General features: G+C 53.5%; 1 protein-coding gene across 1 annotated transcript in view; it reads left to right on the top strand.

Moving 5' to 3' along the window:
• Window positions 1-22072: 22072 nt before the first annotated feature.
• LOC102010643 (leukocyte immunoglobulin-like receptor subfamily A member 3) overlaps window positions 22073-27326 on the top strand; it is a 109651-nt gene continuing 104397 nt past the window's right edge. The window contains 10 exon segments of the mRNA XM_013509260.1: window positions 22073-22170; window positions 22321-22356; window positions 22540-22601; window positions 22603-22825; window positions 22969-23271; window positions 23579-23863; window positions 24006-24308; window positions 25306-25353; window positions 25909-26043; window positions 26739-26791. Coding sequence (XP_013364714.1) covers window positions 22137-22170; window positions 22321-22356; window positions 22540-22601; window positions 22603-22825; window positions 22969-23271; window positions 23579-23863; window positions 24006-24308; window positions 25306-25353; window positions 25909-26043; window positions 26739-26791 — 1482 coding nt within the window. The 5' untranslated portion in view covers window positions 22073-22136.

The raw sequence follows: 27326 nt of genomic DNA, 5'->3' as shown, positions 1-27326 counted from the left end.
GGCGGCTGCAGAGGGCTGGATCAGGCGCTTCCTGCCCAGGTCAGGGGGGCTCTGATGAACCCACGGGTCTGGCTGTGTGAATTCCTGCTCCTGAGGGCGTCCTGTGAGGACAGCAGAGCTCTCAGGGGTCTCACAGCGGTGCCAGGAAGTGAGTCAGCTTCGCTGCCCTGTTGCCGAATCCCAGCACATGGCTCCAGGGAGCTGCACAGACAGGGTTCAGTTGGTGCTGCTCCCATCCACCTGCAGCAGGAACCTGCATCTTCCCTGGAGCATCTCCAGGGCTGGAGGATGACTGCCACGGTGAGGAGCAGCGTGCTGTGCAGATGAATGGACTGAGAGAGGAGACCTGTGGGAGGCTGTGAGAGGAAGGACCGGCCCTGGGCTCCGTCCCCCGGAAGGGGCGGGATCAGGAATGCTTCAGGTCTATCAGCTGACGTATCTTGTGTCTTGGTGAGATGAGGATGGATGAGGAAGATAGAGGATGTGGTCTGGTGAGACACTGTTTCTCTCTGAAGAGTCTTCAAGACCCTTGAACCTTCCTGTGCTGCAGGCCTGGGAGCACAGGCCCAGGCTCTGGCGGGAGATCAGTTCCCTGCCTACGGGTCTTCTGATGTGACAAATGTATGACAGGGAAGACCAGGTCACTCTGACCACTCGCTGTTGGTCTGTCTGCTGCACAGAGCGCAGGGTGCCATTTAACCGGACAGTCACTGCCCCTCACGCCCAAGGCCCTGTTCTGTCCTGGGGAGATCCAGAAATGTGACAGCAGCATCTCAGTACTGGAGGGACCTCACCATTCAGCCATGTCCGGACCGTCAGGGAGGAGAGGACGTGCTCCAGCTCCAGGGCAAAGCTCTCCCAGGGAGCTCGCTTCCAGGGGCTGAGTCTGGGCTCCAGGACCCGAGTGCAGGCAGGTGTCCTGGGTCCTCCTCCTCCTGGGGCTAAGAGAGCACCCTTGAGCAGTGGGGATGGAGCACAGCAGGTGTGATCAGGTGCTGGGAGGTCTGGAGGGTCCTGGGGCTGAGAGCTGGGAGCTGAGGGGAGGAGGAAGGTCCTGGGAGGAGGGTCCTGGACTGAGCCAGGATCTGTCGTCATCTGGGGAAGGTCTATGAACATCTGCTGTCAGGGGACCATGGAGATCAAAGTGCACTTTCTGCATAGAGCAAGAAAATCAGAGATGCTGGAAAGTATACTCCTTTTAAAAGCCCAGCAAGAAGGTCATGTTTTCTGTTTCATCCAGGACAGTGCTCCATGTGCAGTGACCTCACTGCTACTGCCTTTCCATCTGGTCAGAGCGCACTGAGCCCCTGGAGCTGGTGGTGACAGGTGAGGGGACCCTCAGGGTCCCAGCCCCAGGCTCTGCCCTTGGGAAGGGGTCTGCTCTCAGGGGTGTCCCCCTCTCACAGCCCGGCCCTGTGAGTCCATTTCACACGCTGCCTCCTTCTCTACCAGGAGTCTCCAGCAAACCCAGCCTCGAAGCCCTGCCCCGCCCAGTGGTGACCTCAGGAGGGTCTCCACTGTGGCTCAGGGCCGGGAGCAAGCAGGTTCGTTCTGACTAAGGAGGGAGAAGACAAGCTCTCCTGGACCCGGGACTCAGAGGGAGATCACCATGGGCAGGTCCAGGCCCTGTTCTCCGTGGCCCTGTGGCCCCCGTCCACAGGTGGGTGTTCAGATCCTACAGCTATTAACGAGCCAACCCCAGGTGTGGTCGGCGCCCGGTGACCCCCTGGACATCCTGATCACAGGTGAGGAGCCCGGGGCTCAGTCAGGGGCCCAGACCCTGCCCAGGCCCTGCTGGGGGAGCCCAGGAGGTGATGGCCAGGGGGAGGGTGGGTGTCAGGGAGGGAGAGAGAGAGAGACGGGGGAGGGCAGGAGGGACAGAGTCAGGGGAAACAGAGACAGGCAGAGACCGAGGGTCCTCAGAGACAGCTCTGCTGAGGCCTCAGCTCAGAGCAAGGTGGGGCCGCCCTCACCAGCCTCCTTCTCTCCAGGACAGCTCCCGGGCACGCCCTCCCTCTCGGTGCAGCCTGGACCCTTGGTGTCCTCAGGAGAGGATGGGACCCTGCTGTGTCAGTCCTGGAGCCCGATGGACACTTTCCTTCTGTCCAAGGAGGAAGCAGGTGCTGCTCCCTTGCTTCTAATGTCAAAGTTCTGAGTTCAGTAGTATCAGGCAGAATTTTCCCTCACACCTGTGATCTCAGGCCTTGTGGGGTCCTGCAGGGACTGCTGTTACTGTCCACTGACCTCCTGGACCTCACATTCTCAGGGGAAGAGTCCCAGTCCCTGTCCTCACTGCGCCTAAATGATTAGCAGTGCCCTGACTGCAGGACAGCGCTGAGACCAGAGACAGGGTCAGATGGAGGAGGAGGGCCCAGCGAGCAGGGCCCGCCCAGGAGAGGAGGGAAGAGCTGGGGCCTCTGCCCCTGGTTCCCACCCTGACCTCTCAGACGGGTCAAAGTGCAGGGAGGGACGACTTGAAACTCCGTGAACCTTGGCTCGTCTAAACTGCTTCATGCCGACAGGCGAGGGCAGAGACGCCAGCCCTCTCTTCCGGAGGTCCCTGTCTCAGAATCCAGCCCTCCGGTGTCCCAGGCCCCTGTAACAGGTCCGGTTTCCTGTGTGGTAGGAACTCTGTCACCCTAACCTGTGGAAGGTTCTAGACTCACCTCTAACCTTTTGCCAATATTCCAGGGAGAGGCTATCTCATGAGGAGGAGGGAGATGGACATTAAATTGTCCAGGTGGTTTCCTGGGGCCATGGGGTGAGATGTGAGGAAACATCTGGGGTCCCCCAGCCCCAGAGCCCCGGGTTAACAGGGTGGAGGGCTCGGGATGGGCCTTCCCTTCCTGAGCAGGGTTCCAGGAGCCTCCTCTGCTCACGGGAGTCAGGACGAGGGGAAAACGAGGCAGGCACTGGGCAGGGCGGTAGGGAAGGGGGGCCCTGGGAGGCGGGCACAGTGCTCTCTCGGGAAGAGCACCCTGAGAAAGCTTTCTCCTCGCCCCTGGGCTTCTGTGTCCTACCATGGGAAGCTACCTGGGTGTGACCTTCAGGGCCCTTTTCTTTGTAACCTCACGGGGGTTCTGTGGTGTCTCCCGGGCCTGATGGGAAGCAGTGCAGAGACTGAGCCTGAGGGGGGAGGAGAGGTATTTTGGGGCGACCGTGACAAGTCACAAAGGTTCCCTTTCAGCTACAGGCTTTCCTCATTGCAGAAAAAGCCTGAGGTTGAAGCCTCTCATGACACCTGCGAGAGGCTGCTTGGCCTTGCTAGGTATGACTGTGTGTAAGGCTGGGACCTCAGCATAGCAGCTCCTGTAGAGAGAAGCACCAGGCTGTGGGCACCGCGGGCACGGCCCCTCCTGCGCCACCGGGCGGCCTCTGCGCTCAGTGCGCCCCTGAGACGGAGGGGCCGCGCACTGCTCCTGCTCCGGGTCACGGGGGTCTCTGCCCAGCAGGTCTTGAGGGCAGCTCTGTTCAATTCTGTTATGCATTTTGTTTTTACACTTGTGTAATGCTGCTGTCTTTCACTGAAACTAAAAAATAAGAATTTCAAGAAATTTTAAAGACACGAACTATACTTCAAACTCTAAGTAATTATGGCCCTTTTCTGAGAATTTTATTAGATTTATACAATAATTACAGAGTATAACTCCTTAATACTGTTTTTTTAATTCAAGATATTTAAAATTGAGCTTTATTAATGAACTTTAGCAATATTTTGTAGTTTTATTAATTTGAATTATGTATATTAGGAAATTTGTAAAAAGAACCATTATTTTAAAGGTTGTAAGTTTAGTCTTGATGACTTTATGTTTTCTGAATAATAACTTGTTATATAGGGAAGCCATTGGTTTATGTGTGTTGATTTTATTTTCTGTTATATTAAGATTCTCTTCTAATAACTTTTTACTGATCTTGTATGATTCACTGATAAAATATATATCAAGCAAAATTAATTTCTCAATTGCATTCCTACACTAATTATTACTATATAAAGAAATTGATATATATTATTGTATCTAGATCTACATAGTTCGTATCCAAGAATAGTAATAATTATTCTCTCTCTCTGTCTTTTTTTTAGTGCACTAGAGTAAGGACTTTACCCCACAGATTGAATTCTCAGTCCTGCCTGTCTTCATATATTTGTAACCCAAAAAACTAACAGATCATTCGTTCAGGAAAATAACTGTAGGCAGAGACCCAGAAGTCAGGAAGCTAACACGGGATGAATGTCCTAGGAGCACATATGACATTATTGTGCTCATATTATATGTTTGCATTTCCTAGCACTTTCATCCACATTCTTCATTTATTCCACTTGTACCCTCTTCAGTGTTCATTATAGATCATTCTACACGGATGTACACATCTCTAAACTAGATACATTGGTTGTAGGAATCCCTGACATTTCCACCGTGTAAAATACAGAAATGTCTGTGTGTGTGTGTGCATGTGTCTTGCACGTAGGTCTTTCAAACCACTTAACGTGAGATTACAGGGGCCACCAGGACCCCTGGTTGGCTCACAGCCCCGAACCTTCACCCCTCCATGAACCCGGGCTTCAGGAGCCCTGAAGATCAGAGTTTCATGCATGGACCCTCGGTCCTCAGCTGGTGAATGAGGGGAAATTCACCTCCAGGAGAATCAATGTTCATAGTCCTGTGTTCCAGATGCACTAAGACCTCACAGTGCTTGGTAATTTCCAAACTGAAAATCATGTTAGTTGCCAGTTCTGAGCTCTTTGAATTCAGGCAGCCTTCACTCTTATGTGATTCAGACCACAGTTCTGAATTCACAGAGTACAGTGAAGGTGAAGAATCCACTGGGGAGAGAGGAAAACCTGCCCCAACAGGGAAAGGGCTCCCATGGATTCATGACGTCGTGTCCTGCTAGTAAGATACAAGGTTGTGAACCCAGAGTAAAGACTCTGGTCATTCAGTGATTCACACATTTTGTGCCTCTTCCTTGATTCTCAGGAGCAGTGGAGACCCTCAGCCCATCACAAAGCCAGTCACACTCCAAACCTGGTGAGCAAGAGAATTCTCAATTATGGAGCTGGATCTACAAGGTGAAATCCTCTTCAGGGCAGGTGGGTACCCCAAGTGGATATTCAGGAATTGGGGTAATTTTGGTCTTCTCTGACTTCTTTGTCACGAATTCCTAGCTTCAAACCCCAGGATCATACAGTGGGCAATCTCGTCTGGATGGGCCTGGCTGACCTGGTCCTGGTGCTCCCTGGGATTCCACTCTTCCAGACTTGGCACAGCCAGAGAAGGATGCTCATGCAGCCAGGAGCTGAACATGTGAAAGAGAACATTCACTGAGCACTCATAGTGGTGGAGACTTGGAAATAAATATGTCTTCCTGGGAAGTGTATTGCATTTCATTATGCATGTGTGTTCACATCCATGTTCAACCTATTCAGTCTAATGCCGAAAGGTTTTCACAACGTCCAAACAAGGGCGTTTGATCCCCATCATCACACAGAGAGGAGAAAATAACAGCACTAGAGTTTTTGATAGAAAGATAGTTATTTTTAGGACCATGGATATAGCTCAGTGGCATAAGTGCCTGCCTAGCAAGCACAAGGTCCTGAGTTTGATTCCCGGTACCAAAAAAAGAAAGATAGTTATTAGCCTACAGTAAAAACCAGTGAACAGTGATAATCACGACAGCATCAGCAATATAAAAAATCATCAAAAATAATAAGGCCCAAACTACTCAGATGTTGACATACCATAAGAATGAATAAAAGCTATAGCTGTACCACTCTTAACCCTAGAAAAGAGATTTGTTATAGCAATATAGACATAAAGACAAAAAGACAAACCAAATTTTGACAGTCAGCAAATATCTAGTTAATGTATCAACTCAAACATCATTAACATATTAGAATAGAACTGAGCAATAAAAGTTGAGAATCAACTATGCAGCCAAAAAATTGATAAGGCTTGTAAGTAGTAAAAATAGACCTGGAAGGAGCAGAGAAAAGGAAAACAGAAATACATAGAACTTGGAAATAGAGATAAGAAGGAGATGAGAAATGTGAAGTAAAATATCCAATTGAAGAATAAAAGACATTAGTAGAACTCCGGTAAAAGTGCCAGATAAAAGGAAATTGGAAAAGAAATAAAATAAAAAAGAAAAGCAAAACTAAGCATTTAAAAAAAACCTTAAAGTCACAAAGACAAAAAATCCACAATCTTGCTCTTTGTGTTTGGGAGAGAGATTTTTTACCAAGGCCTGTAGATCGGAATATACCACATATTGGGGGAGCAGTGAGTTACAGGAAGAGGTTACTCGGCGTCTACCCACTGCTTTTGTGTGTGTGCTGAGCCCCGCCCCACATTAACTACTGGGCAGTGTCAGTCAATGAGTGGTGTCTGCTCTTCTGCCTGTGCTCACTCTAACAGCTCTTAGTGTTTGTGGCCCTCGGTGCCCCAAGCCACTGTTATCTTCACCTAGCTTCATGATTTGTAGCCTTGTGAAACGCCCTTGCTCCAGAGCTCTCGCTGTCCCTATACCTCAGTATGTGGCAACTGTCCAGGAGGAAGGATGTCCTTCATCTTGTCAGCATATGGGGAAACAGACAGATCTCCGAGCTCTGTGCTTTCTTAGGCAGCAAGGGGTGGGGTCAGGCAGTCTGCTGGACTTCATGCCAGCACTTTCATGGGCAAACCTCTTAGAAAATCCCGTGCAAGCAGCCTGACTTATCACCAGAGACACAGCACTAAGTCCTGCCTGACTTTAGCTCACCCCTGCTTAAACTTCTCAGGGAGTCTGTGTCTGTGACTGCCTCTTCTGGCTGTCTCCCACCCAGAACCTATGGTAGGGTGACCCAGGAATCTTGAATGTAGTTACTCTGTGACATCTCTTTCTTGGAACAGTTCAGTCCTAAGCAGTTAAGCTCATCCCTAAATGGCTCCTGATTAATCAGTCCCAAATATGGGAGAGGCTGCAATGGATTTCTTCTCCAACTCTCGCCAGCCACGTGGAAGAAGTCACTGCCAGAGTAAAACCCAACACTGAAATTGCAGTTGACAATAACCACGGGATGTCCTTGGGGCGAGCACTGCTGGTTCAGTCCATTGTTTCTTCCTGAGGCCGCCAAACATGGCCAGATTTACCTTGTGCTTGCAAAGACAGGATCCCTTCTCTGGACTGGGTTAGCATTCCAGACTGCTTTCATTTTTTCTCTGCATTGCGCTCAGTTTTCCACGTTTCTCTGTGACTTACAGTTTTCTTTGATTGCTCTTCTTGATTCCCATGGCTGTTCTTCCTTTTTACTTCCCTAAGTTGTTGTTTCCCAGGTGTCTGGTTTCTTGGTCCTGGAGAGGCTGTGTTATGCTCCTGACCTTTCATCTGCCATCTTCTGGTCTTTTTCTTGGTACACTAATATCTTTGAAAGCAACTAAAGTGCACAGATTGTAGAAACAATACAGGTAGACTTCAACATCAGGAAGATAATTTGACAGAGGAAATCGTGACCTGGATGGCCTATTTGGACCCAGGTAGCAGAGAAAGCTCTAAAGACATTTTCTAGTTCTGAATCATCTCAGCACTTGTGGACATTTAAATGTGCTTTGCATAACAGGAGGTGTCCTTCTGCCAAAATGTGGCAAGGGGTGCAAAGGAGGAACCAAAGCCATCACTGGAAACAGGGAGACCCTGGCTGGGTGCACGGACCCCAAAGCCCAGAAGGGAGGGAGGAGGAGGAGTCGGGCAGAGCTGATGTGTTACACCCAGGACCACACTGCCTGGGGAGGAGCTGAGGAGTCAAGGGAGGAGACAGCAGTGACCACAAAGGGACACCTGTCATGGGTTTTACTCAAACAAATACAAACAACAGTTATGCATGTGTATGTCAGGCTGTCTTCAGGGCAGAATTTAAACTTCCATTATATGGTCAAAAAATTAAAACCTTGACTATACCATAAGAGGAAATCTCTCTCTTACTGCAGGAAAACTCCAGCCCCTCAGTTGATGTAAACATTTAATATAATATTTAAATATTATGATTATTAAATGAAGAAAATTAAAGAACAGTTCAGTTTGAGTTCCCAAAATTCAGTCAGATTTTGTCCAGCTTCATCATGAGCTTTATTACCACATTATTGAGACGACTTTCATTTATTGGAAGTATAGAAGTTGACATCTTCTGTACATCTACAGTGTAAAATGGGGCTGGGGATTTAGCTCAGCGGCAAAAGCGCCTGCCTGGCAAGCGCAAGGTCGTGAGTTCGGTTCCCGGTACCAGAGAAAAGCCAAAAAAAAAAAAATAAATACAATGTAAAATGTTGCCACAGTCTAGCTGACTGACATACCCTATACAAACACATCTGTAGATACCATTTGGGTCTTTTTTTCTCCTCTTCTCTTCCTGCTTTGAAAACACCTACTCTGAGCTTCTTTGCAGATATCAAGGATGCAGCACCACTTTGGTAAGTACAATAAAGCACAGCTCTGATGGGGAGGGGGAGAGATGCAGGTCACAGGTCCAGATGCAGGTGCACGAAGAAGGAGTCATGGAGATCTGTCCACACCATGTTGACCACACCTCACACAGCTGTGGGTAAGAAAGATTTCGTTCTTCTTTTGGACAAAGTATGTTCTCTTTCCAGATAAGGAAATTGATGAAGAAATTCTCCACAAGGAAAAACAAAAAGTCTGAAGAGATGTGTTGTGTGGCTTCCTCCGGCTGAAGACAGGAGAATTCCACTCTCCATTGTATTGTCTGCTTTGTGCTCTCATCTATGGAGCAGCTCTTCTTTGTTAAAAGTGAAAGATCATGATGCAAGCAGAAGGTAAACTTCTCTAGTACTGTCGACAATGAAAGGCTTCAACAGACTATAGTAAAGTGCTGTATATAAGAATAGGAGTTGTTCATAACATGACAAATAAAAATATATGAAAGCCTCTGAGAAGTTAAATGCACCATGATTCTCTCTAAAAGATGAAACCCTGAGAAACAGCACCAAATTTGCACAAATATTATGAGTTCATAGATGATATTTTATGCATTTTTATGGCATCAAAAGTGAAGTGGACAGAAAATAGCTAATTTTCAAAGATTTTCAAGAAATCCTAACATAGTAAATCATACAGTGGACGGGGTAACCAAGGCTGAACGCTCTGACAGAGTGTGGAAAGGGGGCTGGAAGTGCATAAATAATAGTGACCTAAGTTAAAAGGAAATGCAAGACGAATCAGTAACATAATCCTCTACTCAACTGCAATCTGTGAAGAAGGCGCATGCAATAAATAAAGCACATTTATTCGATAAATTGATACATTTGCATGTTGATAAACAGGTTCACATGGCAGAGGAATGCTGCTTTAGAAGCAGAATCACATCTGCATCTCCCAAGGGCAGGGAGGACATGACAACATCTCCCTGTGGTTCCGGGGCAGCAGTGCGGGGCGTGCAGTGTGCACACATTGGGATTGTCGGGCAGTGGGTTCGGGGCGGCCTTGGTTAGAGCTGTTGCACCTGGGCCTCATCTGAAAGTTTCCCTCACGCCTCCCTCACTGTGCGAGGTGAGAAGGATCTGGTCAGCCTCCTGTGTGGGCAGCAAGCAGTGACCTTTGCAGAGTGTGACCTGGGGCTGTGACAATCACATCCTGTTTGTTTTCTCACTTTTCTCAGGTCCTACATCCTGTCTTGCAGAAGAAACAACATGCCCCAAATCAGTCAGCCTCCTGTGTCCTGTAAATCCTGGGAGGGAAGGCAGCAGAGGGTCATGGTGGAAAAGCCTGTTCTGAAGACATGGGGTCTACAGGACCCAGGCTGGAGGAGGAAGCTGTGGGAGGCTGAGTTCATGCACTGTTGGCGCCCAGCCGATCAGCCAGGCCAACACCAAGACCAGACACATGGAGGGCGGGGTGCACATGGGCACCGGTCATCTCCCATGTGATTGTCTCTCCAGGATGCTGCCTGGCCTGGATCCCCTGTGCCCCATGCTGTGCCCTCCGTGTCCCTGCCTGTCCCTCAAACACAAAGGCCTTCCCGATGGGAGGTAGGGCACAGTTCTGGGGATATACGAGTCTTACCAGGGAACCCTCTGCAGCACACATGCAAGGTGTCCCAGTACCTGAGGGTCTCTTCGGGGAGCTGAAGTGGCCCTGCCTTGTGCTAATCCTTCAGGAGCCTGTGATGCTCCGGTTCTGGAGTCTCTGGGCTGAGCTGGAGGAAGCCCCAGAGCTGGCAACTAAGAGCTCTCTGAAGACCCGGAGCTGCCTGCTGTTCAGCCCATTCACCATGCGGAGCTAAAGGGCTTTCCTGCTGCAGTCGGGGCAGAGCCTCTGTCAGAGAATTTTTATAAATAAATTCCACATTTGTGTTCTACTGATGAATCTGGAGGATTTCAGCCTATTCTCCCATTCATACAGGATTATTAATAAGGAAAATTTCAAACGAATCTTGGCTCAGGTGCGATCAGCACTCTAAGTGAACCTGCTGTTCTGGGAGACCTGCCATGTCCATGCTGGGGTGAGCTTCACGTTGCCCAAACACAGGCTGCCCTGGACATAGGGAGGCTCTGGGATGGGGGAAACCTCGCAGGAATGTAAAGGAAGAAACCACTGATGGCCTGAGGGGGAGAACGGCTCCACACTCCCTCTCTAAGCCTGGGCCCCTGCTCTCCCACGTGGTCACTACAGTTTTTCCGCCAGCTTGGCTACGCCGTTTTCCCTGGGGATGATGTGATTCCGTGTGCTCAGCGATGCTCAGAAAAGGTGGGACCCTCATCTCCGTGCTCCGCAGTGGATTCTTAAACAACTAGCACCCTGAGAGCTGTTCTGTATCTGAAACCAGACTCCAAAGAAGACGACACGGTGGGTGGGTCAGGAACTCCTTGAGCTGACAATGTCCCCGCAGCTGTCAGTCCTCCAACATCTCATGATCCTGCCACCAGGGATGCAGTCTTGAGCTCTTATCCATCCCCTTCCTTCTGTCAGGACCCTGGAACCAAAGACACACAGGAGGCAACAAAGACGTGAGACCACAGGCCACTCACAACAGTGTTCAGCCCGCTGCCCTGCACACCCAGGACTTGGAACTGAGCTAGTCATTGCTCGGAACTGAGCACACACAAAGCCTACAGGGAGGGCAGACCTCCCCAGGCAAGGGCCTGCGTGGGCAGGTTTCCTCCGCAGCAACGCTTCTTCTTTAGGTGGAACCAGTGGAATCTGCACAGGGTGGGACCGCGTTTCACACTTCAGAGTCCCTTGGTGACCCCCAGCCTCCTGTAACTGCATTAGTGACATTAGACGTCTGCGGATGTGAACCACACTCGAGTTCTCACTGCCGGAGACTAAATATTCTGAAAGTCTCCTGAAATAATCCTGAAGCGCTTGATGTGATGGCCAGCCCACTCTTTCTTGAAATTATGCAATGAAAATTTTACAGTGATGAAGTGTATTCTATAACTGACCTTGAAATAGGGCAGTGCCTAGCGATGGATACCACATACACTAAAATGAGAATAAATGAATGAAAGCTAGATCTTGGCTCATGGCCCACATCTGCCGGAAGTCAGAATCTCATAGGCCACACGGAAGTGGAGGCTGCCATGTAGAACAGCAGGAATTCAGCCTTTTTTTTGTGGCAACTTCCCCCCTGCTCTAGGTCAGTGGTGGGAATTTAGAATCACAGGTCCATTCTGTCACGGAGCTGGGCTTCACGTGAGAGACTCACAGGCCATGATAGTGACATTGATGGCAAGATGACTCTGTCTGCAGGTGTCGGGTAACAAGCAGAATCCCTCCTGCCATGTCTCATGAACTCCCGCCCTCCCGGAAAGTGCTGGTGCAGAGACTTTGCCCAGGCGCTGAGACTGTGACCGTGTTCTCGAGCCCAGCGTCCTGTGGACAGGGAGCCACGGCCGCTCTCTGCACACAGTATGCTCTGGAAGCGGTTTCTGCTGACGGCCCAGGGCGCCTTCATCCCTCTTCTTCCCTGCAATCAGTATCTGTGCAGATCAAGCCCTAGCCCCCTACTCTGACCTAGAGGTTCCCTAGCTGCTGGAATTAGCTCGCGATGTTCCTTCACATGGAATCCCCGTATTTCGGGGGCAGCTCAGTGTGGAGACGCAGTGTCACACGAGCACCCTCATCTCTCAGCCTCAGTTAGGAGGTCTGTGGACCCCACAGTGTGTGTGGCACATGGTGTGCAATTCATTGTTTAGTACCCGGTCTCCCTGGGCTCTCATGCCTGGAACATCAGTGCTCGGAGGCGATTCCCACTCATCTCTCTGAGCCAGGTGTCCCCAAGGATCCTGTCCACAGGAGGATTCAGCAACACGTGCCGGAGGAACTGCACTGATGTGCACCCCCGCAGGAAGACTGCCTGAACCCCAGGGCCCTCTGCTGTGACCCACTCACTCTGTCTCCCTGCAGTATTAGGAGGACGGCACTTCCTCTGCCGGCTGAGGTCGGGGCTGAGGGGCACACCGCTCAGTGGGCTGAGAGGCTCCACAGACACCGAGAGCCTGGTGCGTGCAGGACCCACCCACGCTGCAGGACACACACGGCCCGTGCTGCAGCGGGACGGGGTGAGGAGGTACAGACAGACGTCCACACCCTTTCTCTCCCCGGACACTGCGTGCAGCCAGGCCTGGTGCTAAGAAGAACCTGTACCCGCAACAAATACCCTTAGCTTTGTGGTATACCACAACCAACCTCCCAAAGTTACAGACTATGGGGGTTGATTTTCAAGAGTGATTGAGAATAAATTAAAATCAGGCTTTAAAAAGCTGTCAGATATTTGTGCTCCACATTTCCACTGTGCGCTCAAGTGTGGCTGAAAACCATTGTATGTGGGGAAAACGTGTTAACCAATTTCCCACTGGCAGTTTTGCAACTGCGCTCTTCCTCTGTGTAAGCAATGATCACTTGACCCTAAATACAGTGGTAAAACCTGTCTGGGAAGGGAATTCTCTTCTCTGTCTGTTTCAGTGTTTTCTTCTTGGTTCTTTTCCCTGAGATTCCTAATATATTCTTTGATCTTATATGAGTTTTTTTCTTAGTATTTGTGGAGAACTTTAAATTCCTGGGAGATATGAGATGTTTAAATTTTAGTTTGGCCAAAAGGTAACAGCTCCCAAACTATTAAACAAGCTGCCTTGAACCCACTTCCCGAGACAGTCCTTGTTTCCATCTGAAGCCTCCTGAGCACAGCATTCACTGTCTGCATTTCTGTCAGCGTCTGATGCTGTAAGCTCTCACCAGAATCCCAGGTAAACCCCCCACCAGCACTCCAGGCTGCCTCCTGCCCACTCCTCCCCACTTATCTAAATTCCACTCCTAGACCAACTCCATGGCCTCTCCCAGTGGTACCCACAGCTCATGTGAGGAGGGCTGTACCTACTCCATGCACCCAGGAAACCACTCTCATTTCAGGTTCAACTGCTGCTTCCCCAAGCTCTGCTCACACTGCTCCCTCACAGGTCACCTCTGCCAGGGCCCTCGGGCAGCTCTGGACCGTGTGGAGATTCAGATGGGAACACAGGACCATGGGCCCTTGCTGTGTCCCTGCACTTCCTGGTGTGGGGACACTGAGGCCCCTGTCAGGGGAGCGGTCACCATGCACATCCCACGTCCACAGGAGGTCTACAGGTCATGAGTTCCAGCCAGCCTTAGCCACTGTCCAGGTGAGCAGAGACCCCTCACACTCCTGGGACGGTGACCCTGCCTGTGCAGCTCAGGGGGAGCCTCACTGCTCCGTGTTCTCTCAGCGCTGTCACCTTTCACAGCGCTGTCTTCATGCACGACAAGGACATGCTCACACCTCCCCAGGCCTTGTGACTTGGAGAATGTTGTTCTCCAAGCTACGGGGAAGCCCTGCAGTCCTTCTTCTTCTCCTTAGGTCCAACACAGACTGCTGGGCAGGTGGAGCATCTATAGCCCCAGCTGAATGCTCTGCCCTGGAGGGAGCGCATCAGGGAACAGCAGGAGCAGCCACTCTCCCTGGATGTGCACCCCCGCCTGTCACTCTCACCCAACACAGTGAGCACTCTGATGGTAAAGCACACAGGGAAGGGAAAGACCTACACGTGGGGCACGGCCTGCCACCGCCTGTTCACGCAGGGCTGCACTCTCCTCAACCACAGCCCAGGCCCAGGTACAGGGAAGCCACGGGAGCTCTCAGCCCCCAGGACAGTGTGTGAAGAGCTGCGGTGACTTCTGGAGACAGTAGCAGGAGTTGTCCGTCAGATCCCTAAGGGAACACCATTAAAATGGGAAATGGAAATCAGAGCACAGGAAGGAGCACACATTTATTTCTGCTGCTGGGTCAGTCAGTGTGCTGTTACTGTAGGGAAATATTCAAGATAGCAGTGTAGAAAGAGGAAACACAGATGCGGGCAGAGGTCCCTCCACTCCTATTCTGCACAGAGAGCAATCAGAGGCTGGGTCTCCATGGAAGGTCTCCCTCTCAGAATGCAGCCGTGTGCACCTGTAGACCCGGAGGTATCTCTGGAGTCTGGGGAAGCTCTCTAAGCAAACATTCCTTTAAAAATGATCAAGGAGTGACCCTCCAGGGAGGCTCTCAGAAATTGAGTGTCCTGGTTGGAGTCCGGCTTCTGAGGCCATCAAGGACAGAGCCCAGGTCCTTCCTTTAGCGACTGGGGCTCTTGCCATGCAGGAAGGTCTGGGACCAAGGGAGAGCTCAGACCTGGGCTGTGATTTTTCCAGGGAGCTTTGGATCCTGAGCCTATAGAAGCCAGAGCCCAGCCCAGGGAGGAGCTATCTGTCCCCTTTGGGTGGGTCCACAGAGGCGGGGACCCTGAGGCAGTGCTGCCTCTGACTTTCCACTTCCGTTCATCTGCGTGTCCTGCAGCGCTGAGGTCTCCTCTCTCAGAGCGGGAGCAGTCAGAGTAGGCGACATGAAGCCTACCGTGCTCGTTCTGCTGTGCCTGGGTCAGTGCTGGGAGGAGGAGGGGACCAGGCTGGGGCGGAGAGGGGGGAATCAGCTGAGGCACCAGATGGAACCTCTGACAGCACAGAAATCTCTCTTCCAGGGCTGAGTCTGCCAATGGGGCTGCAAGGACCCGCAGGTGAGTCCTCCCCAGGCCCCGTGTCCTGCCCCATCCTCAGCCCCTGGGCTCACTGGGGGGACACAGGCTTGGGCTGAGGGTGACGAAAGGGGAGAGGTGCTGGAATGATGTAAGGGACAGAGAAGGTCCTGGGCCCAGCTTGTGACTTCCTTGCAAGGACCCTCCCCGAACCCATGTTCTGGGCCAAGCTGGGGTCTGTGATGCCCTGTGGGAGCCCTGAGAGCATCTGGTGTCAGGGGATGCTGGCGGCCGAGAAGTACCTTCTGTACAGAGAAGGAAGGTCGAGGACCTTGGAGATATTAATCTTATTCCGCAACAAGGCCGAGTTCTTCATCGGGTCCATGCAGAAGATGACACAGGGCGATATCCCTGTTCCTATGGAACCCCTGCTGGCTGGTCAGAGCACAGTGACCCCCTGGAGCTGCTGGTGACAAGTGAGAGGACACTCAGAGTCCCAGCCCCAGGCTCTCCCTTAAAAAGGGGTCTGCTCTCAGGGGTGTCCCCCTCTCACAGCCCAGCCAGGGGACAGTGTGGGAGGTGTGAGTCCATTTCACACGCTGCCTCCTTCTCTCCTAGGAGTCTCCAGCAAACCCAGCCTCTCAGCCCTGCCCGGCCCTGTTGTGACCTCAGGAGGGAACGTCACCCTCCAGTGTGGCTCAAGGCTGGGATTTGACAGGTTCGTTCTGACTAAGGAAGGAGAAGACAAGCTCTCCTGGATTCTGGGCTCACAGCAAATTACCAGCAGACATTTATAGACCCTGTTCCGCATGAGTCCCTTATTCCTGGGCACAGGTAGATGTTTAGATGCTATGGCTATGACAAGCAAAGTCCCCAGGTGTGGTCCATACCCAGTGACCCCCTGGAGCTCCTGGCCTCAGGTGGGAAGACCCTGTCCCTGTCCTCTCTCAGCTCAGAGGGTCACCCATGGCCTTAACCCTAGGGACATTTTTTCTCAGTTGGAGTGAGGAGGACCTAGGGATTCCAGCTGGGGACGAATCCTTCCTCTAAGCCCACCAGGCTCCTCCAAGGCATGTCCTCCCCACCCCGTTAATTTCAATTTAGAAAGTGTCACACGGGCAGTGGTGGTGTCAGGAGACCATGGGAGGTGATTTTGGACAGCCAGCAGTAGCAGGGTACACGGGGGCAGACCTAGACCTCAATTTCTCTTGTCATCATTCCCAGGATCATGGGGTCCCAGCCCCCACCCTCAGGGCCCATCCCCACACCAGGCTCATCTATAGGATGCTCTGGGGGCCCCGTCCCCCTAGCCTCAGCTCCCAGCTCTACAGCAGGTGAGTTTTGGGCTCTGTCCCCAGCATGCTGCACCCATGCTGCCCGGAGGCTCTCAGTCCATCTCGGCCTTCGTTCCAGTCTCAGCTCCACTGGTGTCCACAGTCCAGGGCTTCAAGTGGAGGTGTGGAGAGGACCCGGGCAGGAGAGTCCCTCTCTGGTCCATGATGGTCTCATCTGTAGGCTGCCTGGGTGGGGACAGCAGTGCCATGTCGCGGGACTGTGAGAGACTGAGGTGATGAATGCAAACCCCACCCAGGGCAGGTCAGCATTGAAGCACATCACTTCCTGACCCAGACGTCACCCCTGGCCAAGGACCGGGAAGGAGCCTGAGCATTCTGACTTGGGTCTTGGTGCTCCTTCTCCCCCTGCTCGCACTCCTTGTGCTCTTTGGACTCCAGCGTCAGGGCCGATGCAGGAAGGCAGGTGAGGAGGGAGAGGACGGCCTGGGCTCGCCCCAGGGAGGGGTCAGCAGCTGTGCTTAGGGCCCTGAAAGCCGGAGGAGCCCAGGTCTGACCCTGTGCAGCAGGAGCCACTGGAGATGCAGTGCGGGCTCCATGCGGGTGGCACAGGGCGGCCTCCTTCTTGTCACAGGGCCCACAGCCACAGAGGTAAATCGTCCTCTCCCTCACCCATCCCTCTCATGCCACTGTGTTATTTCTCCATTCTTCCTCACCTGTGCTTTCACTGCTTTAATCTGCGCCCCCTACCTTGAAGGCCATGAGCCCCAGAGGGCACAGACCCTCTTCTCTGTCTCCAGCCTGCGCCTCCCCAAGCTCCTGCAGGCTGGCGCCCAGGGAGTGAGGAGCGGTGTCCCGTCAGCCGGCCTCTCCTCCCTGCAGTCTCCATCGCCAGCCCCACAGGCAGCGCCACCTCCTCAAGTCTTCACTGTGTGAGAGGCCATGAGTGTGGCTGGACGGCCAGCAGCACCAAGCAGTCTGTGTCCTCAGAGCAGCACAGTGCACGGACAGACAGACAGAGGTGACGGAGCCCAGGCAGGGCGCAGAGACCCAGGCAGTGCGCAGCGCTGTGAGTGACACAGGGCGGGGAAGGGCGGAGAGGCTGGGGAAGAGCAGACTCTCTGAGCCCGTGTGTCTCAGCAGAGACCTGAACCCAGGACATAGGTGGGACTGTCCGGGGAACAGCAAGTGCCAGGCTAGGTGGGGACACCGCACCTGTCCAGCAGCAGCCTGAGGTCCAGAGTCACTGGACATGACGGATAAAGGACAGAAGTGTCAGTGCCCAGGTGCGGAGCTTGGCAGGGCTCAGTCCCAAGTGTTCTGGGGCTCTGATGGAGCCCAGGTACCACTGGTCATTTGCTCAGGGAGGGTCCCAGCTGACTGCTGTCCCAGCACTCACTCTGGAGTCCCTGTGGACTGAGCGATGGAGCAGAGCACGGTCAAGGAGCAGCCATTGTCACTCTTTCCTGCTGCAGAGCCCTGAGCACGGGGACCGGCAGGAAGGGACCCACACCCAGGGGCAGCCTTCCGGACAGACATGTGGTGAGGTCTCCCCTTCTTCGCCCATGACAGGGCCTTTCCTGGACCTAGAGAAAACAGGCAGGGAACAAGCAGGTGAGTTGCATCACCTGCAGGTCCCAGGTTTTCCCAGGCTGCACCCTCACGCCAGTCTCAACTCTTGCTTCCCCCAAGGACCTGACTCTGAAGGACCCCAGGGAGTGACCTGTGCCCAGCTGAACAGCCTCAAGCTCAGGCTGAAGCCAACCACAGCCCCTTCGTCCCAGAAGAGGAGCCCCCAGCTGCGCCCAGTGCATACACACGCCTGGTACTGCAGGAGCCCAGGAGAAATCTCAGACCCCACAGGGCAGGGATTGACAGATGGTGGCCTAAGGAGGGACAGGAGCTGCCCCATGCACACTCAGCTAAGGACCATGGGCGGCCTGGGGTCCTGCATGGGACCCTGGGGGATTCTAGACATCACCCGATCCTGTAGTCCAAGGGAGCTGCAAGATCACATCTGAGTATTTGAGTTTTAAATATAACTAAGACTCAGCCAAGGAAATTACAAAGTGATCAATTTATCATAAGATTAAGAGCACACACCAAGCTTACAAAGTATCTATACTTTACAGTAAATGAAAGCTTTATATATACAAATTGAACCAGAAAAACACTAAAAATTCAATGATTTACGTGTGTATAAAAATGGCATTAATCTTGACAAAATAAGAAAGTAGGAAATACTGAGCATAGTAACCAAAGTAATTTAAATTAAAACAATATAAATATAAACTTGTCTTTAAAATCTAATAAAGTTAATAAAACCCTGGGGACATTGCAAAGGAAAACAGCATTCACAAAACAAGTAAAGAGGAGGTGTGTCAGCCTGGGCAGGTGGGGAGACAATGTCCCCACCAGAAACTCTCCCTCATTTTCATTAGAGGAAAATGACAGCGCAGGACCCCTGGGTTAAACAGGAGCAAACAGCACACCCTGGGGTCCAAAAATGTGAGCAAGGTGGGGCTGGCCTGAGAATCACGGCTGCGTGAGCAATTTGTATCATCAGTTGAGGTAGACCCTCTGGGGTCGAGGGACCTGGGCCCGTGGCAAGCAGCGGCACGGTGAAGAAAGAGACACCGGAGAGCAGGCTGATGGTGCAGATCTACTTTATTGCGGAAGTACCAGGCATTTTATAGAGCAGGCAGGGGCGTGGTGAAAGGGGGCGTGGTTATCGAGGGGAGGCACCGAGGGAGGGGCAGAGCGGGACAGCCTGGGCGGGGCCACTCACTCGTCCGCCGAGGACAGGACAAGTCTAAGTCTGCTTAGACTCGTTCCTCTGCCATGGCCGTCAACCAGACCTCTGGGCCCTTATTCCCCACAATCAGTGTATTTTACTGCATTTATAGAAAGAAGAAAAATTGTGTTCACCTGACCAGATGAAGAAAAGGATTCTACAGAAAGTCAGCAGTGTTCACAATTTCAAATACTAGGATAAGTGCTTGACTGAATTGCAAAGAAATTTACAAAGGACCTGGAAGAAGCTTCCTACTTACAAAGGAAGTTTGATGTCTTTGCCCCCAAAATTAGGAAGGACAGAAAGAACTGAGTCACTGGGCTTCTGCTCAACATCTCTGGAGGTCCAGGCAAGGGCGTGAAGGCAGGATGATGACGACAAATAGCAATGACAGTGATGGCGGAGACAGCTGAGGAAGGAGCTGTGATTGCAGAAACTCAAAAAGTCAGTGTGTGAGGGCAGCCTGATTGTGTACATGGAAAACAGAAACAAAAAAATAGTGGAGAAAAGGTAATAAACATCCAAATACTGGATGCAAATGAAAACGTGTGACTGCAGACATTGTGGATTTCGGCAAAGGCAGACAGAGCCGACCCAGCAGAGGAAACCAAGGAGCCCCTCAGCCTGTGCTCCCAGGAAGTCCAGGCGGTGAGGACGCGCACACAGGGGCGTGTTAGGAAGGGTTTCCGGGGTGGGGAGAGAAGCAGAGGATTGAGAGGATAGAGAGGAAGTTAGAGCCGGAGAAGGCAGGGCAAACCCAACTCCCAGGAGGTGACCTAGGACAGTTTCCCAGGAGACCGTGACAAAAGGACTATTCACCACAGAAAGCAACATAAAAGTCAGCAGGAAACAAGGACAGAAATCCTTAGTAAGTGACAAGGAGATCCAGAGAAGGAGGGAGAAGGAAGAGAAGGGAAATAAAAGAATTAAGATGTTTTCTGTACATGCATCTACCCCCAGGGTGAATGTAAACAGGATTTCCTGCAAACGTGTACTCATCTAATATTCAAAAAAGGAAAAAACTTTAACACTGAAAGCACGGGTAGTTCTCTGTCCCTCTGTCTCTGTCTCTGTCTCTCTCACTGTCTCCCTGTCTCTTTCTCCCCAACTCTCTGTCTCTGTCTCTCTGTGTCTCTCTCTCTCTCCCCCTGTCTCCCTCCAGGCTGCTGTGAGCCTCTTTCCCTGACCTGTGCTATGAGGTTTCTGTCTCCCCATGGCCCTAAAAGCCGTGGAGCTGGAGACTGTGCACCGCAAACCCTGGAGCTGTCAGTTGCAATAAACATTTCCTCATCTAAGATTTTTCAGGTATTTTGTGCCACCAACTAAAAGCTAACACATCTACCCCACAAAGAGTACTGGAGGGAGTTCTTCACATTTAGACTGAACCACAGCACGGGGCTGGGTGTAGCTCAGTGTAAGGCACCTGCTCAGCGTCCACGAGGCTCTCGGTGTGATCAACCAGACCCCACAAACAAAATGATGACATAAACCCGGCAACATGAAACCATTTCCCACTGCAAGATTCGTGGGTTAAGTGAGTATACGAGAAAAGGCAGTATTCTGCTACACCATAGCGGTGTGTAGATCACACTACCTCTAGTGTGTAAGTTACACACAGCACAGCTGGGGTGGAGCTCACTGATAGAGCGCTGGCCTAGCATGTGCAGTTCCCTGGGTTTGGTTCACAGTCCTGCAAAAGGCTTTAAAAAGCAGAACTATATCAACTACAGCTGCTGCGCATGGTGGCGCACATGTGTAATCCCGGTACTGGGGAGGCTGAGGCAGAAGGATCACTTTGCGCTCCAGTCAGGCTGGGCAGCATAAGCAAGTTCAAAGTCAGCCTAAACTACACTGTGAGACTCTGTCTCAAAAAACGTAAAACCCAAAGCAAATTTTAAAAAAACTATAGCTAAAAATGTGCTAGTAGGCAACCTACTTAAAACATGTAAGTTAGGCAATAACACAATGTGTGCAAGGAATAAAGAACAGACTGTGTGTGTGCTTGAAGCGAACTTATGCGAGTAGCACGGACTGTGTGAAGTGTAGCAGGTCGGCTGTAACCTCACAGCAACCACAGAATAAAAATCTACAGAAGACACAGAGAGGGGAGGAGGCAGGGTCATGCTGGGCACCTTAGAGAAACACCCTGTCAGTATACAATTTGAAAGGGGTTGGGGTGGAGCTCAGTGGTAGAGCACTTTCCCAGGATGCCTGGGAGCCTGAGTTCAATCCATAGCAACTAAGTTAAATACAATAAAACACATGAAATAAAGCAAGAGAAGGAATAAGAAGGAAGTTTATGTTAGAAATTTGTGTGTTTTAAATATGAAAAATTTCAAATAAACAACTTCAACAGGGGTTCCAAGGAACTAGAAAAACGCAAAGAAAAGAAATTCACACCTGTGAGAGTTGGTTTTCAGCCACATTGATACAACTGACTTCCTTACCGGAGAATCTCTGCCTCACCCCTAACGGCCTGAGTTTCCCTAGCACCTTGTGCAGAGTCCGGAGCTGTGGGTATCTCTCCTCCCTGCCCCTGACCTTCATGGAGATTTCTCCCACAGGGCTCCGCGCTTCTCTGCTCTCATTAATCTGCAGCAGGAACCTGCATCTTCCCCGGAGCATCTCCAGGACTGGGGTAGACCGCCACAGTGAGGACGACAGTCCTGTGCAAATGGGCTGAGGGAGGGAGTAGCCCTGTAGGGAGGCTGTGAGAGACAGGACCAGCCCAGGGAAACTGTGCCCTGGAAGGGTCCGCTTGAGAGAGCTCTGGGTTTATTGGCTGCTCTACCCTGTTCATTGAACCCTCAATCAGGAACATTTGGAAAGAAGAGGACCTCTACCTCCGCCTGGAACCCAGCCAGGTTCAGCACTGGGAAAAAACAGCCCGGATGTCTGCGGATGTCAGCTCCGTTTCCTGTGGGGCTTCTGATATGACCATCCTATAAAGGGCAGACACCAGTCCCCAGCTGTGAAACTCTGTGTCAGGCACTGCGGTATCATCCGTCCACACAGCCTCACCTGGAGCTGGGAGATGCCATGACCGCCACACTCATGGCCACGCTCTGTATTGGTGAGAACTGAACGTGGGGATGGGAACCCCTAGTCTGGAACTCCACAGCCAGGCCCTGACCCGTCAGGTGAACAGGGGCTCAAGGGCTACAGTGAGCAGAGGACCTGCCCAGGCTACAGGGGGAAACTCTCACAGAAAACTCTCTTCCAGCGCTCATTCTGGGCCCTAGGACCCGAGTGCAGGCAGGTGAGTGTGTCCCCAGCTGTCCCAGGTCCCTCCTCCTCCTGGGGACAGGGGCCACGCCTGGGCAGTGTGGATGGAGCAGAGCAGGTGTGCACTGGCGCTGGGAGGTCTGGAGGGTCCTGGGGCTGAGAGCTGGGATCTGAGGGGAACAGGAAGTCCTGGGACCCAGCTGTGATTTCCCTGCAGGGACCCTCCCCAAACCCAGGCTCTGGGCTGAGCCACCATCTGTGATACCACGGGGGGGAACCTATAACCCTCTGGTGTGAGGGGCCTCTGGGGGCCCAGGAGTATGGTCTGTACAAAGAGGGAAGCCACGTGTCCTGGACAAGACGAACATCACTGGAACTCAAGAACGGGGCCAAGTTCTCCATCCCATCCGTGACAGAGCAGCATGCAGGGCGACATCGCTGTTTCTACCGAACCCCTTCTGGGGAGTCAAAGCCCAGTGATCCCCTGGAGCTGGTGGTGACAGGTGAGAGGACACTCAGGGTCCTGCTCTAGGTTCTGCCCTAGGGAAGAGGTCTGCTCTCAGGGGTGTCCCCCTCTCACAGCCCAGCGCTGGGGACAACATGGGAGGTGTGAGTCCATTTCACACGCTGCCTCCTTCTCTCCTAGGAGTCTCCAGCAAACCCAGCCTCGCAGCCCTGCCCAGCCCTGTGGCGACCTCAGGAGGGAACGTCACCCTCCAGTGTGGCTCAAGGCTGGGATATGACAGGTTCATTCTGACTGAGGAAGGAGGAGACAAGCTCTCCCGGACCCTGGGCTCGCAGAGAGGCCCCAGAGGGCAGGTCCAGGCCCTGTTCCGAGTGGGCCCTGTGACCCCCAGGCAGAGGTGGATGTTCAGATGCTATGGCAGGTACTGGAGCCAACCCCAGGTGTGGTCGGAGCCCAGTGACCCCCTGGAGCTCCTGTTCTCAGGTGAGCGAGCCCCAGATTTTTCCCTTAATGACTGAGTCCTGACCCAGACACCTTGGAAGGACCTGGTGGTGAGATGCGTGAGGGGCCCAGGGTTGCTGAACTCAGTGACAGAGTGCGGGGCACAGTAAGACCAGAGATGTGGGAACACAGGGAAAGTACAAACCAGAGGGGCCAGGAGGGGGCTGGGTCTGCAGGCGGCTCCTCGGTGTCTTCTGCTCATCCCAGATCAGCCTTAAAGTTGTCTCCGCGCAGGACCCGCTATGCCTGGTCAGAACCCACCACTCCCTTTCTACCTGCATCCTTGCAGGGACCACCCCAAAACCCCAGCTCCGGGCTCAGCCAGGCTCTGTGATACCGGAGGGGAGTCCTGTGACCCTGTGGTGTGAGGGGACCCTGGAGGCCCAGCGATACCATCTGTACAGAGAGGGCAGCCCGGCATTCTCAGTCACACAGACCTCACCCGAGCCCAGGAACAAGGCCAGGTTCTCCATCCCATCCATGAGAGAAGGTGATGCAGGGCGCTATCGCTGTTACTATCGCAGCTCTGCTGGCTGGTCAGAGCCCAGTGAGCCCCTGGAGCTGGTGGTGACAGGTGAGGGGACACTCGGGGCCCAGCAACAGGCTCTGCCCTCAGGAAGGGGTCTGCTCTCAGGGGTGTCCCCCTCTCACAGCCCAGCCAGGGGACAGTGTGGGAGGTGTGAGTCCATTTCACACGCTGCCTCCTTCTCTCCTAGGAGTCTCCAGCAAACCCAGCCTCGCAGCCCTGCCCAGCCCTGAGGTGACCTCAGGAGGGAACGTCACCCTCCAGTGTGCCTCACAGCTGGGATATGACAGGTTCATTCTGACTGAGGAAGGAGGAGACAAGCTCTCCTGGACCCTGGACTCACAGCGAGGCCCCAGTGGGCAGGTCCAGGCCCTGTTCCGTGTGGGTCCTGTGGCCCCCAGGCAGAGGTGGACATTCAGATGCTACGGCTGTTACAGTAACAAACCCCAAGTGTGGTCAAATTCCAGTGACACCCTGGAGCTCCTGGTCTCAGGTAGGAAAGCTCTTTCTTTGACCCAATCATATTTGAGTCCTGAAACAATGGACAGGGCCCTATTAGAGAGCAACCCCGGGAAGAGGTTGGGTCCGGACATCTACAGAGCTAGGAACCTCATGTGACAGTCAGGAAGACACAAGGCAAGACAGGGAGGCAGGGGCACGGCAGAAACCAGCCCCTCAGCCCGGCTCCTCCTCCCTCCAGGGCTGTCCAGGTAGCCCTCCCTCCTGACCCAGCAGGGCCCCATCCTGGACACAACCTGACCTCAGCTATGACAGATTCGCTCTGTCCATGGAGGAGGCATGGGACCTCCTCCATCACGCTGGCTGGCAGCTTCAGGCTGGGCTCTCTCAGGCCCACTCCCCACCCCACCCCCGGGCCCTTGGAGCTCCACCCACAGGGGGCACTGCAGATGCTACGGTGCACACAGCCTTTCCTTGGAGTGGTCGGCCTCCAGTGACCCCCTGGACATCCTGATCACATGTGAGGAGCCCAGGGCTCAGTCAGGGACTCAGGCTCTGCACAGGCCCTGCTGGGGGAGCCCAGGAGGTGACGGCCAGGGTGAGGGTGGGTGTCAGGGAGGGCGACTGACAGAGACAGGGAAGGGCAGAGTCGGAGGAAACAGACAGAGTGGAGGGTAGAGATGCATCCCTGGGGCAGCCCAGTCCCGCACTCCCTGGAATCCTCATTCCCACGATGAGCCCCATCCCCACCCCGGCCTCCAGCTCCACAGCAGGAGTCTCAGGCTCTGTCCCAGTGTCCTGTGTCCAGGCTGCCTGGAGACTCTCAGCCATCTCAGTCCTGCTTCTCTCAGCTCTGCTGGTGTCCAGGGACAGAGAGGTGGGAAAGGAGCCTAGATGTCCAGAGGCTCAGTATCTGGGCTGCATGGGATGGTTTCCAAGCTGAGGGAGATGTTGGGGTCCAGCCTCGGAGAGGAGCAGCAGCTGAAGTGGGGAGCAGGGAGCCCAGCCCCTCACCTCCCCATCCCTCCTAGGGGGCCCTGAGGATCAGACCCTCACGCCAGAGTCCGGACCCCAGGGTGGTGAGTGAGGGCGCTGCTGGGAGGGTCCGGGGCAGGGTGGGGCTGTGGGGCGGGTGCAGCCTCCTCTGGAGACCCTGACTCAGACCAGCCCCTCCTGTGTGGGCCTCAGTTTTACCAGGGGTAAAGGAGAGGCCTGGCCCCGACCTTCAAGTCCCTCTCCTGCTGACCTTGCTGTGAGCCCTGGAGAGGCGGCCTCCCAGGGGAGCCTCCAGGATGTGATTCTGCAATGGTCCTGCCCTCTGTCCAGTGACAGTGAGAGTGGGGGCGGGTGCAGCGCCAGGGCAGGGTGTCCAGGCTCCTTCCCTCCAGATCAGGGGGCTCAGCTCTGCTGGGGAGAGCAGGGCCGGAAGTCCAGCTCCCCAGGTTCATCCCCATCTGGCCTTGTTGGTTCCCTGGGCTGGCAGCCCCGCTCTCTCAGCCTCCGTCTCCTCCGCGGTGACCTGCATGAGGGGGTGCTGACCCCATGGGAGGACTGTCAGTGGGTGAGGTGGGGAATATAAAGACGCTAGGTGGCCTGGCCGCACCAGGTGCTCAGTGAGGTGACAATGTTTTAAGGCAGCTCTCCAGGACCAGTCCCGCAAGGAAATAATCAGGCTGTGACCGGGGTCTCCGTGTCCTCCTCCCTGCTGCTGCTGCTCCTCTTTTTCCTCTTCTTTCTCTACTGGCACCGGGGAAGAAGCAGGAAGGCAGGTGAGTAGGGACCGTGGACTTAGGCCTCAGAAAGGCCGTGGTCCACAGGGAAACCTGTCCAAGGTACAAGTCTGCACTGAATCTCCTGTGCAGAACCCAGAGCAGAGAATCCAGAGCAGAACACATGGCCCTGTCCTGTAGGAGTTTCCAGTGTGCTCTGAGCTTCTCCACCTCAGGCTGCATTAGCTCCCAGGTCCATGTAGTTCAAGACTTCCTTCTGCCCTCTGCGACCTGCGGACCTGGCGGTTCCTACACTCTTGCTGAGACTCTGTCCATCTTCCAGCCCAGAGAGGGGTCAACCTCCCAATTCCTGCAGAGGCTGCAAACCAGCGCCCTAGGACAGAGGCCTGCAGGAGAGGTCATTCCTGCCCAAGGACCCAGACCCCTTGCCTACCACCCTTCCTGACCACCTGACACCCCCTGGTCTCCCCAACTCCAGCATAGCCTCTGCCACCCAGGAAGAAAACCTCTGTGAGAGGAAGGGGGTGTGGCATGCAGAAGCCCAAGGACTCAGCATCACCAGGCCTGGGGGAGGCTGCGGCTCACGGCTGAGTCAGACTGAACCCCAACACTGTGGGCTTGGGGACATCTCACAGCTGCCTGGCTCTGTGTCCCCAGCTGGACAGGGCAGGGCCTGCGGGGCTGAGACACCCCGGGACACTGGCCACAAGGTGACCCCTCTTCTGTCCCTGCAGATGCAGTCATGAAGGACACAGAGCCTGAGGACAGGGTGGAGCTGGACACTCGGGTGAGACCCCACCCCATCCAGGGCACAAACTTCCTGTCCCCCAGTTCAGTCCAGGGCGCTGCTCTGTCCTCCACCACTCAGCTCTCGGGGACCTCAGAGCTGCGCCTCCCTTCTGGAAGCCCCGGCCTCCACCTGCTGTGACCCCACCCTCTGCTGGTTTCCTGTGACCTCGGGTCCCCTCCCTCTGTCCGTCTGTTCCCCACCAAGGTCTCAGAAGGACCCTGAGTGAATGAGCTACCCCAGGCCCCCGAGGCCTCTCCCTCATTCATGCAGCATTCACGGGGGGGGGGGGCTCCCTCCTGACCCGGCTCCATGGGGGCTGCAGATACAGCAGTGAGCACAGCCCCCTCCTGCCTTGAGTCACTTCAAGGTGGGAGGCCAGTGTCACAGAGCACAGAGCTGTGAAAGAACATAAAGCACAGACAGGGGTGGAGGGGCGGGAGGGCCAGTGAGAATCACAGGGAGGACTCTGGTAAGGTGACCGCTGAGCAGAAGCCTGCCTGGAGAGGGCCACAGGGACCTCTAATGCACCAGC

The sequence above is a fragment of the Chinchilla lanigera genome, unplaced genomic scaffold (genome assembly GCF_000276665.1).
Source record: "Chinchilla lanigera isolate Chin_1 unplaced genomic scaffold, ChiLan1.0 scaffold00166, whole genome shotgun sequence".
Lineage (NCBI taxonomy): Eukaryota > Metazoa > Chordata > Mammalia > Rodentia > Chinchillidae > Chinchilla > Chinchilla lanigera.
The sequence above is the reverse complement of the archived record's forward strand: the minus strand, read 5'-3'. Positions and strand labels throughout refer to the sequence as shown.